The sequence below is a fragment of the Anguilla anguilla genome, chromosome 9 (assembly GCF_013347855.1).
Source record: "Anguilla anguilla isolate fAngAng1 chromosome 9, fAngAng1.pri, whole genome shotgun sequence".
NCBI classification, from domain to species: Eukaryota; Metazoa; Chordata; class Actinopteri; order Anguilliformes; family Anguillidae; genus Anguilla; species Anguilla anguilla.
The window spans coordinates 28,175,093-28,187,529 of NC_049209.1; the positions used below are offsets into that span (position 1 = coordinate 28,175,093).

General features: G+C 47.1%; 1 protein-coding gene across 2 annotated transcripts in view; it reads right to left on the minus strand.

Annotated features, from left to right (window-relative positions):
- LOC118235119 (sortilin-related receptor-like) overlaps positions 1 to 12,437 on the minus strand; it is a 75,323-nt gene that overhangs the window by 30,524 nt on the left and 32,362 nt on the right. For both annotated transcript variants that reach the window (XM_035432156.1, XM_035432157.1), the window contains exons 7-16: positions 6,642 to 6,743; positions 6,001 to 6,170; positions 5,296 to 5,488; positions 4,745 to 4,862; positions 2,933 to 3,006; positions 2,509 to 2,597; positions 1,785 to 1,963; positions 1,171 to 1,357; positions 934 to 1,062; positions 1 to 52 (exon numbers count right to left, since the gene is read on the minus strand). The exon at positions 1 to 52 is cut by the window's left edge and continues 34 nt beyond it. In XM_035432156.1, the coding sequence (XP_035288047.1) occupies positions 1 to 52; positions 934 to 1,062; positions 1,171 to 1,357; positions 1,785 to 1,963; positions 2,509 to 2,597; positions 2,933 to 3,006; positions 4,745 to 4,862; positions 5,296 to 5,488; positions 6,001 to 6,170; positions 6,642 to 6,743 (1,293 nt within the window). The remainder of the gene's footprint in view (positions 53 to 933; positions 1,063 to 1,170; positions 1,358 to 1,784; positions 1,964 to 2,508; positions 2,598 to 2,932; positions 3,007 to 4,744; positions 4,863 to 5,295; positions 5,489 to 6,000; positions 6,171 to 6,641; positions 6,744 to 12,437) is intronic.

Consider the following 12,437-nt stretch of genomic DNA (forward strand, 5'->3'; position numbering starts at 1 on the left):
CCGGGCCTCTACGTCTCCTCCAGAGCAGCTGTCCCCCGACACTTTCCTGTACCTGAGAAACGTACAGGGTTAATGGACTGAGAGATGTGCGCATGCACACACACACACACATCCACACACAGCCACAAGTACACACAGATAAGCACACACACACACCCAGCCACAAGCACACACACTCACAGGCACACGCATACGCACTGCATGAAACACTCAGACGGGTCGTCAGGCACATTCACACACACAGAAGTTGGTCACTATAAGGCACCATTAACCCAGTTCACCTTTTCTCACACATTTTGCACTAACATACAGCTGACATGCGCATCCCCGTTTCCCCCACTAGGCTGTGCTATTAGCACAGGAAAGAGCAGCAGGGCCGGGGACACACTGTACCCTGAACATCCCTGGCCTTCTTTCACAGGAAGTCCATATTATCACCTGCACCTCAGCTGCTGTCTCACGCATGGTAAACAGGAACACCTTAACGGATCATTTCCCTACGCTCCGACGCTGCTCTACGGAGAAAACATCCCCAACGTCTTGTAAATGAAACGGCATTGGCACAAACACAAAATCAGAGCTCTAACCTTTCCCCTTTAAATAATCAACTTATATACTCATTACAAGGAAACACCTGGAACCTACGGTACACCATGCCCCCCCAAAAAAAAGAAGATTTCAGGAGGTTTTAAAAAGATTTTTAAAGCTGTTGTAATTCATTTATTTACACCACAAGTTCCCTAACCCTGATCCTGGAGAGGCACAGGGTCTGCAGGTCTATGCAGTCACGCTGAAACAAATTCAGACCCAAGAAACCAGGTGAGGTGGGTTAAGTGTGTAACAAACCAAGCATGTGCTGGGGGTCTCAGTGAATCACTCGTAAACACTGTCCCTGCCGCGCTGTACGGCGCGGAACAGTTTTGGGGTCCTTACCCTTTGCTGCGGAGGTACGTGGTGCCCACGGGGCAGGGCACGGGCGGAGCGTTGAGCCTTCCGGAAAACTCGGGGTCGGGAACACACACCTCCAGGGACAGGTCCTCGCTCGGCCTGAAGCCGTAGTCGCTGGGGGGGGGGGGGGGGAGAGAAGGGACGGGCGGAGGAAGGGTTAGTCAGAGGCCCTCCCACCACGGTGGGCGATGTGCGTGCCAAACGAACGGGGCGGGCGGGTACCACTCGTAGTCCTGGCGGGTGCAGGAGCAGTTGGACACGGTGAGGGGCCGGTCGAAGTCCTCGCCGTTGAAGCAGGTGGCGTGGGGCGTGCGGCGCTTGTACACCACCTGGCGGCCCAGCAGGCAGGCGTTCCCTCGCTCGTCGGACGGAGACCACGGCTTGTAGTCTCTCTCTGTGCACGGGACCCCTGAACACAGACACACACGCAATATCACCGAGACAGCCGTAATACACAAGCAGTCCATGCGCCTCAACACTGAAAAACACTGATGCGTCCCAAGAGTTATTTCTCCAGTAAGCACACATCAGATTTCGGGAGCAAATGCTCCTAAAATGAGAGCACTGTAGAGCCCTGGACAGCACACACACGGGAACAAAAGCACCAACGCACTCATACGCATGTACAAGCACAAAACAATGCTGGAGTACCAACACACTGCACACACCGATACCGATACCGATACCGATACCGATACTGATACCAATCTCGATACTGATACTGCTGCGCACGAACGCCGCAGTGCTACAGGGGAAGAGCGAGGTCGCGCCTGATGACACGAGCGCGGCGAGGCGCACGTGCAGACCCTACAGCAGTAGAAACCCCGCCCACTCACCCAGGGCTCTGCTGGTGTTAACCTGCAGGATGAGCCAGCTGTGGTCCTGGAAGGCGTACGAGCCGAAGATGGTGAAGACGGTGCTCTTCTCCCCCGGCTCCGTCAGCAGCTGGTACACGTACACTTCGCTGGTGGAGAAGGCGAACTCCGACCACGTCTCCCCCTCGTTAGTGCTGAACCTGACGCAGGACGGACACAGACGGCGGTTACGGTTAGCGCCATTACCATCATATCGCGCCTCAGAATGCAGACCACACACACACCGGCAGCAACTGGCATCCTATCGCACGTTTTTCTTCACTTATCCAGGCGGGGATGGGGGTGAGTAGGTGTCAGTGACATATGAAGAATGTCAGGGCACTACTCTTTAAAAAAGAGTCACAGTCACACTCACAAACAGACAGAAAGGACATACTCACAGACACACAGAAAGGACACACTCACAGACAGACAGAAAGGACACACTCACAGACAGACAGACGGACAGAAAGGACACTCACAAACAGCAGAAAGGACATACTCACAGACAGGCAGACAGACAGACAGAAAGGACATACTCATAGACAGACAGACAGGCAGACAGACAGAAAGGACACACTCACAGACAGACAGAAAGGACATATTTACAGACAGACAGACAGAGAGACAGACAGAAAGGACACAGAGACACACAGACGCAGCAGTCACCATCGCGTGCAGCATGCGATAGAGATGAGAGGCTCACTTGAGTGTCTTGGTGGGCATGCCCTGCATGATGGCCATCAGGATGCCTCCATGGTCTCCCCAGGAGTAGAAGTGAGGGCCGGCCAGGGCCTGGGGGTTGAGGGGAGAGCACGTTCTCCATTAGCCTCTCCTCCAAGCACTGCCTGTCAGGTGCTAATACTGCGCCTTCATTTGCTCTTCACTGGCTAACACAGCCCCTTATGTAAGAGACCTGGCATCTACTTGCTAGCACTCATTCCACTACTTTATAACAAAAGTTTGCGTTCTGTGAACAGTGCTTAACACGCCCATTAAATGAGAGTGCATGTTTCCATGGCCCCCAAACCTCAGTGCTGCATTTGTACATTGTCTGACACAGTTTGCTCTGCATCAGGGATGAGACAGGTGAGTGGCCCTTTCCCATGATGCACTGCAGCACCCCTCACCTCTTTCCACCGCACTCCCCCACTGCTCGACACGTACACGTTGGGCTTGTTGGCCAGACTGCGCCCAACGGACCCTAAAGAGGGAAAGACACATGGAACAGGGGGTCAACAAATTACAACTGCTTGCCAGTTTCACAAAAAGCCACTCACAGAACGTACATTAAATACGGCTAGACGACCACACCACAGCTAGAGATATACACAGCAGCTATCCAATCCGAGACACTGTCTACATGCTTGCCACAAGACCAGAAAAAGCAGTCAATAAGGTTCACACTGCTACCACCTCCGTAACACTGTCATGTAAGTTCAGCTGCCATTTTAGGAACGACAGGAGCCAGAATTCTCCCATGTCCCCCAGGACCATGGTCAGTGGACCATTAAAACCGTAACTAGCCCTAAATGAAGCATTACCAATCAATCTGGGTCAAATCATTACATTACATTATATTACAGGCATTTAGCAGACGCTCTTATCCAGAGCGACTTACACAACAAATCATAACTGCGAACAATATATCCCACTTCATGTGTTTATGTTTCTCCTTTCAAAGCACTGTAATGTTTTTTGTTGTTTTTTGTTGGTAAGGAAGGAAAAAAAATTCACAGATCTAGAGGTGCTTTCCCCAGTCTTTGCATCTTAAATATATATTTGACCTAGATCGTGAAAAACAAACTGCCTTCGGTTTCAATGCACGTTTGAAGAACGTCAGGGTAACCACCCATAGGTCCCTTTGAGACCTTTGTACCAAACATGTTGGCACAGCGCTAGGCGACAACCCTCGCGGCTCAACTGGAAAACATTTATCAGTGATGGATTTACGAGGGGCTCAGAGAAAGAAAGGTCTGCTTAGATACGTCGCTGCGGCCCGTGGGAGAGAGCAGAGTGAGTCAGCGCTGTCCTCTTGACCCCAGAAGTTTAAGCCAGTACCAGGCTCAGCCTGGCGCTGCACGTTAGCCCGTTAGCCTGAGCTGCGAGCGCCTGAGGAATTTCAGCCAGAGATTTCCTTAAGCGGCTTGCAGCAGAGTGCGCGTGTGCTATAAAACCTGTCCTGTGACTCTCTACCAGGAAACAGTCCTGGCCTCCAATAAGAAATGACAACACGCACACTGGGAACAATAGCGTGTTTGTTTTGATGCAACCTTCTCTAATTGATCCTTGCCCCTGTACTTGTATACGCTCACTTCTCGGACAGATCACTAACCAGTCCAACTGAAGATCTCTGAGATTAAAACGAGCTGCTTCAAATATGCATTTGATCACCAGAGAAATGCAACGTAATACCAAAGCAATCACAAAATGAAAAGCAAACTGACAATCTCAGTATCAGTCACATGAAAGATAGCAATTCTAATAAACCTTTATGCATTCAAGTGTTAATTTAAGGAACACATTTAATTATATGTTGCATGATTTACTATAAAACACTAATAAAACTAAGACAGATGAGAAACACTTTTTTTATTTCGGGCTATGGCACACCGTCAGCAGGAAAACACTTTACAGGAGGGCGGTGTGAGAAGCGCATGATCCAGATTTTGGGGGGGGGGGGGGGTGAGAAAGTCAGTGGTGAGTTATGTGCTCAGTGCCTCGTCTGCGCCAGAGTGGTAAAATCGTTCTTTAACACGGCTAAACAGCACAACAAGCATGCATCCCTTTATCTTATAGCTACAGCCTGCAAGGTGAAGACACTGACAGAAAGCGGGCATCTCACGGGCACATGTAACCATGGAGCTGCCCATACAGCGGCCGTGATGAGGCTGGCCTGTTGCTGTGGTAACCCCCCCTCCCATTGCCAAGGCGAGACCCACCTGTTGCCATGATGAGTCCGGGAGCAGACTCCTTGGAGAGGATGGTTGCTCTGCGCAGCTGCACGTTGAGTAGCTGGCTCCAGCGCTGAGCCAGGTGCAGAGAGCAGCCCTGTGAGAGCTGGGGATGAGGAGGGAGATGGGCATCATCAGCAGCGATATACATACACACATATACAGGCCCGCACACACACAGACAGACACAAACACACACTGACAGACACATACACGCGCACGCACACACAAACACACACACACACACACAGACAGACACAAACACACACTGACAGACACATACACGCGGACGCACACACAAACAGACACATACACACACTGATGGACACATACGCGTGCACACACAGACAAACAAGCACGCACACATGCGCACACACACACACAGACACATAAACGCGCACGCACACACAGGCATGCATGCACGCACGCACGCACATGCGCATGCACACAAACATATACACGCATGCGCATGCACAGACACGCACACAAACACACACACACACACACACACACACACACACACACACAGTGAGAGGTACCTGGCAGTCCAGCTTGCCCCCCAGGCTGTCCGTAGTTGGGGGCTGCAGCAGCTCCCAGGTGCCTCCCTTGTCGAATGTGATGACAGAGCGCATGTTCTCTTCGCCCAGAGTACCGTTGACCAGCGTGGCGATGTAGACCCCCCGAAGACCCTCCACGCGATGCAGGTCTGCAAACGGCTCGTTCGCAAAGTACCTGACCAGAGGCGTACACAACAGCACTGTCACTTTTCAATAATCACCGTAACCGTTACATTTCTTTGGGCCTGATCAGGCCGTTTTACCATTAATGCAGTACCTAGTCAGACTGCATTAGCATTAGCACTGTACCTGATCAGACTGCATTAGCATCAGCACTGCACCTGATCAGACAGCCTTAGCATTAGCATTGTATCTGATCAGAGTATTAGCATCAGCACTGCACCTGATCAGACAGCCTTAGCGTTAGCATTGTACCTGATCAGACTGCATTAGCACCAGCACTGCACCTGATCAGACAGCCTTAGCATTAGCATTGTATCTGATCAGAGTATTAGCATCAGCACTGCACCTGATCAGACAGCCTTAGCGTTAGCATTGTACCTGATCAGACTGCATTAGCACCAGCACTGCACCTGATCAGACAGCCTTAGCATTAGCATTGTATCTGATCAGAGTATTAGCATCAGCACTGCACCTGATCAGACAGCCTTAGCGTTAGCATTGTACCTTATCAGAGTGTTGCTCCCAGTGCCCTCAGGGGTGAAGTACAGCACGTTCTCCAGGGACAGTGAGAAGGCAAGGCCCTCCGTGTCAGAGATGTACAGGTGTGTGATGTTGTTTGCATGGTTCACGCACACAAAGACCTGATCCTCAGAGGCATCGGCGATGTAGTACTCCTGAAGAGGAACGAGACACAAACAGTAGGGCCATTCAGTAAAACGCTACTATTGAAACAAACCCAGAGCAATACCCAAAATGTCCAAACATAGTCTCTAAAGATTGTGTTCATCAGTACATTATTTTATATTAATTTTTAAAAAGTCATATTTATGGACTTTTTCTTCATGAAGTCTTTTTTTTTAATGCATACAATACCACCACTGCATGTATACATATGTATTTACGAATACACATATTCTATGTTCAGAATAACAGAGCTGTGGTCCATCGAGCTGAGCCACTTGTTTGAGCCAGTATATGCAGTGATGCTACTAGCTCCAAGGTGCTACAGTCACAGTACTGTACAGAGAATCATGTTTACCAAGCTAAGCAAGCAGACTAGCTGTTAGCCAGGAGCGGCTGCCCAGTCATGGTTCCTGTGCCATTCTGACACTCATTCCCTCTCCAGCTGTATTGTGTGTACTCACAGTGATTGGGTGGCGAGTCATGATCTGGGCAGCTCTCATTGGCTGGCGGTTGTAGGAGACCCACAGCTGGACGGTAGAGGGTTCTTGGCTCCCCAGCAGAGTCTAGGGGTGCAGGCAAGCACAGATTAGGGTTATTCTGAACAAGACAAAGGGACATCCCGTCTGGGTATGGCACAGCCATAATTACTACTACAGAGCAAACAGTTCTGCAATGGATCAACTCTGACTGAGTCCATTTTACCTTGATAAAGTACATATCAGGATTTGGGTTGAGGGGGTAAAAAGTGCTGCGATTCATACACTCATCACCCAGCTTGTATGAACACACCCCAAAATTAAAGCTGACAATATGCACTGCAACCTTATATTCATCGTTTCATTTCAAATCCACTGCTCAAATACTTATGGATTTATTTATGCAGTTATCAGTGCAGAGACTATAAACCTCATAAACAGACAAGAGAGCCCAGATAACAGCGGCCACTGAAATCTTTGCCCCCTTCTCTCCTTTCTCCACCCCCCCATCCCCCTCCTTTCCCCCGAACCCCTCTCTCCCTCCACCTTTCTCTCTGCCGCAAACGCGATCGGCAACAGAAAGTGTCGGAGAGGTAAACACACCCAGATAATGTTCCCCCCCACCTGAACACAGTGACCCAGTTTCCTGTTCCATATACACAGTCACCGCAAAACCACTTCGCCTTCAACAGAAAAACAGCTACACACAAAGAGCTAAAGCTGCTTTCCCGAGAGCAGTTTAAACAAAGGGTGTCAATGACAGAACTGCTCGGATTTAGAGGCACCCAGCTCCTTCATGGAAGGGCACAGACTTCTTTCATCCTCCTGTTTATAATCGGTATCTTCCTTCACCTGATACCACCGAGCCCTCACCCACATCTCACACCTTCAGGGGCTCTTCCCACAGACAAAGACTTCCGTTACTTTTCAAACTTCCTGTTCAACAGGCACTTTGCAGAATGGTTTGCCACACTTTGCGCCAGTCTTCTGAAGGCATTTCATATGCTATGTTGTTGAGGTTAGTACGTTGGCTCTGCTAAGTTGGTGGCGGGGTAACACATTGCATCAAGTTACGAGCCACAATTGGTCGCGGTGAACAGTGTTAATGAACACTGTTCATCAAGTTCTACCAGCAACGCTCTGAGAATGGCTGTACGATTCAGCATCATTTACGCTCTAAAAATGTTCAGTAACGATCTAGCGCTGTTGAATATGCCCCAGTTCTCCATCCGCTGCGCCGATCCGTTCGCTAAGGAGTCAACTCCCGCAACAGGCCAGCGATACACAAGCGCCTGCACACTGTCTGCCAAAAAGGACAGAAGCAAGGAAACAGGAACTTGCAGTGTTGCTCTGACACATATACATACACACACACACACACACACATACACACACACACGCACGCATATACACGCCCAAATGCACACGCACGCACGCACAAGACCTTTTTAAGCCTCATTGAAGTTATACGGCAGTAACACACAAGCAAATCAAACACAGCCTTCAGCACACAATACAGGAACACACACTGCATTTTTTCCTTATTATCAGATTTATGTACAACTTCAGGGATAAGACGGAAGAACAAAGTCCCGTCACATCTGGAACACACATGTAGAACGTGCTAGACCAATAAACACCAATAAAGTGAGGAAAATCACACAACATACCGAACACTAACGACATACATTACAATCATATAAATGGGAGGTGCAAAGACTGTGATTGTGCTGATGAAACATGATAAGAAATGAGCTGTAACTAGGCCAACGTAGGCCGTGATATCAGTCGTGCGTCACCTTAGAGCCCTGTGAAAGATCTACCCTTAGTTTCCTGTGTTAGGCTTCAAAATTTAGGAACAGGATGCTGAGTAGGTCTAATGCAGCTTTCTATCGCCAGGCATCGTGACAAAGAAAAAAAACACTGGGCAATAATTCATGCTTTTACAGACTGACGATCTATCATTTTAATTCAGCCATTCAGCTGATCCATCTACGAGAGAACAAGCTAATAATCGCTCATTAAGTGTAGACAGAAGGGCACTAAGACACCATTACCCTTGCAAACTGCTAACTTCACAAAGCAGAACTGCTGATGCTCTATAATCTAAATGGCGCTCTGAGGTTATCGAACAAGGGCCTCCTCATTGTTCCTAATGGCTGGCTGAAGTGGTCAGACTCCTAAGCCTGGAAATGTTTTTAAAAGTGCAATATCCGCCACAATTTTAAGCCTCTTTCAAAAGCTTTTAAACTTGCTCCTGTGTATAACTTTTATCATCTTATCTTTATTACCCAGTTATTTTACTTGTCTTTTATCGCTGTTTTAATCTGTTTTTATGATGGGGTTTGCTGGCTAATGTAATCCAAATGTTTGCAAACATATTTGCCTCATGCCGTATTGAACCAGCTTTTATTATTCCATATATTTGGCAGCTGTCCTTTTTTTTGTCTCGTGATTTCTAAATCCTCCATTCTGGGTGGCTTTACTGTGTGCGTGTCAGCCTGATCAAAGGATCAAGTGCAGCAGCCGCCCACAGTTACACCTTCATTCAAAAAAAGCACCACCGCAATAATGAGGTTCACGTGGGCTTACGCCACTTTTAGCAGTGTATAAACAAGCTTCTCCAAGGGCTCGGTCTGAGATAAGACTCACTAACTGCTAAGCAAACAGCAATTCTTAAAACAAGGCCTTGACCTCCGTGCAGATTTACCATGGGCAGCCAGGAGGGGAAGTTATGAGTTTAGGGTCCATACTGCCATACGTCAGTCAGTGGGAGCACTTCCTCTTGCTAACCACCTCTTACAGCTGTGGTCTGAAGGCATTTCAACAAGCATGAAATACTTCCGATTGGGGGGGCCCAATGAACGCAGGAGAATCAGTGAGCCAGTAAAATGCAAATCAGACCCAAGTCAAGGGTTAGGGACCGAGATGCATTCCCTTGACAGAATGAGATAGTCACAGCTTAATGTACTACAGACCGTATTTGCCAGGTATGACATCACAATGCTGGCTCCTGTCATCATAAAAAGGCGGATGGACGTGCAGGGTAGTGGTGTGAATCTTGTGATGGGAACATTACTGGAGTGTGAAGTATTTCAATTATGAACCCAGGGTGTGGTAGGTACTGTGTTTCTCAGCTGAAAGGGCAGTAATTATGCCCTCGCTGGGGTTAGGGAGTGGCAGGGAGGAGAGAGTCACATGACCAGGTCTGCAGCTCTGTGCTAATGGGGAGTGAGATTGCTCCTATACCAGCTGCAGGCATACTACACATTTATCTCCATGATTACAGTCCTCGTATTTATATTCTAGTTTTAAATATTGACTTTTTTGTTAGTATTTTTTTGTTGCTTTTCGGGTACCCAGAAAAATGCACAAAACCATTCCCTCTCACCCAGTCTGTCAACTAACAAGGATCTGTGTGGCACTGTAATCCCAAACTCTCAACTAGAAGTCTGTCTGCCAAGGTAGAGACCCATGCACACAGCATGCAGGGAACGCTTTAGGTATTTCCATCTCTCTGACAACCTCACCACTGGCATCTTGGCCTTGGGGAAAAAAGGATTTACCAAGATATATAAAGGATAAATAAAACATAGCACTGCCAACTCAAATACCCCATGAGATTTACGTGGCACAGTGAGAGAGAGACCAGCAGAGACAGGAAGAGTGAGAGAAAAAAAAAACTGCCATAGAAATGTGAATCCATTACTGCTGCTAGAACCCTGCTGATGCTGCAGACCTCCTGAGAGCGCAGGGGAGGGTAAAAGAGCCCCCAGAGATCCCAGTGCCAGCGAGGGCCACCGAAGGAATCAGCGAAAATCAATCAAGCAACGGGGAGCGCTGGCAGCTCGGTCTGCAGCACATGGGTATCGGCCTCCCGTCGCCTCGTGAAAGGATCCTTCCTCGCGGTCGGCTTGGCAGGCTAACGCTGCGGGAATCTGCGTGAAATCTATCGCTCCCGTCTGCTGTGAAAAATGAAACCGGCGAGCGGCTCGCCAAACCCAGTCCCAGTTTCCAGTAAACAGCCTCAGCGCTCAAAGGAAATGGGTCACGCAGGCACTGTAGGCATTAGGGCTGCCGCGATAAGTCAACGTAATCGATGACGTCGACGCTGAAAATGCGTCGACATCAATATTTTAAACCGACGAATTGTTTTTTAATTTATTTTTTTTGCATGAATTTAGCTTTTTGATATCTAAAACGCTTCAATTCATTATAACTAAGGATTTTCTTCAATATCACTACGTAATTGCTACGTAACGTCAGTCGTTTTTGACTCCAGTCATTGGTCGGCTCCAGTCAACGCTACAGTTTTTAAAAAATTGTGGCGGCTGCAGCAGAGTCCGACTCAGTTGCGAAAGAGGTTCAGCGGTTCCAAAAATAGCTGTGCGTAATACCACACGTGTTGTTTACTGCGTTGTCGCCCTTTTTAGTACAGTCTGGCTTGACTGACGATGTATAACATGTCTAATTTTGCTTTTGGAATAGCGTTTTTAGGTCAGCGTAACCGAACATTTTCTTACCATCGCATTCACTCTGTGGTAGCAGTAAAAGACGCTGCACCTAACGAAACGTTGTCAACGATTTCTTGTAATTTCTTGGAAAATAGCATTATTATTGAGGACTTCTGGGCATAGCTAAGCCATATATTTGCTGATAAACCTATCTGACATCGTTTTCTGGAGCAAAACAGAAGCGGATAGAACGGTCATTGGTTTACTGTCTCTGTCTCTATCTACTGAACACAGATAAAATTTAATCATTGCTATGTAAGTATTACTGCTCAAAATATTTTGGTTATATACGTTATTTTTGAAATTGAGTGTCTTTAAATAGGTCAGTGGTATTATATAATGTGGATATTTCACGCTGTAATGTAAGCGTTAGTTAGTAGTGAAAAGTTTCCAAGAAAAGAGCTAGCCTACTGTAAGTCCAGAACATGTGTTGACATTCCTACATTAGAACACAGACATTTGATTCCAATATTTGAGTTGGACTTTGAGCTAGACACCATTGTCTCTTACACGCTAAACATGTTGCACTTTGTTTAATATGCAGACCTAACTTTTTTTTACTTTGATAATGGGTTTAATAGAAACTTGGATTTATTTTGGAGTTGCACTACTGACTTAAATAATAAGCCCTCTTTTTTATTTATTTTTATCATGTTGTAGTTGCCAGTTTAAACCTACAGTTTTGCACTTTAATATGTAAACCTTTGTTTACGTTTTGTTTTGTGCTGCATTATACAATGACACATACACAGTTTGTTGTTGTCAAAATAAAATGAACTCAGGGTTTTCCCTAGGTTTTCAGATGGCTTAGGTGCTCTCAGCTATATTTTGGAACAGCGTTTTATTTTTATTTTTATATATATATGAAAAAACGCTTTGACCAGCGGTTTTCATCAGAAAAAGATGTTACGTGTGAACACAGCCTAACTTTGTTTAGCTACCAAGCCACGTTAGATACTAACGTTAGTTCAATCGAGGTATGTTTATGTAACGTCAACTAACTAGCTTTGCTGGCTAACGTCATAAAATTTTTCCAGACAGTGAAAACTGGATTACTTGTTTACATTTTTGACAGATGTGGCTAGTGGGTAAATCTATCGCTGTTTCCGTCGCAGCACTTTCGACACAAGCAATTCGGAAGCGCTATCCTAAAATTTATTTTTACCATGAAGTGCCTGACCCGCAACCGTAGTAATGTGTTAACACAGTGGCACAATTATATCGAGAAATACCATCTTTGGGGAAAAAAACGCTATATTCTGTAAAT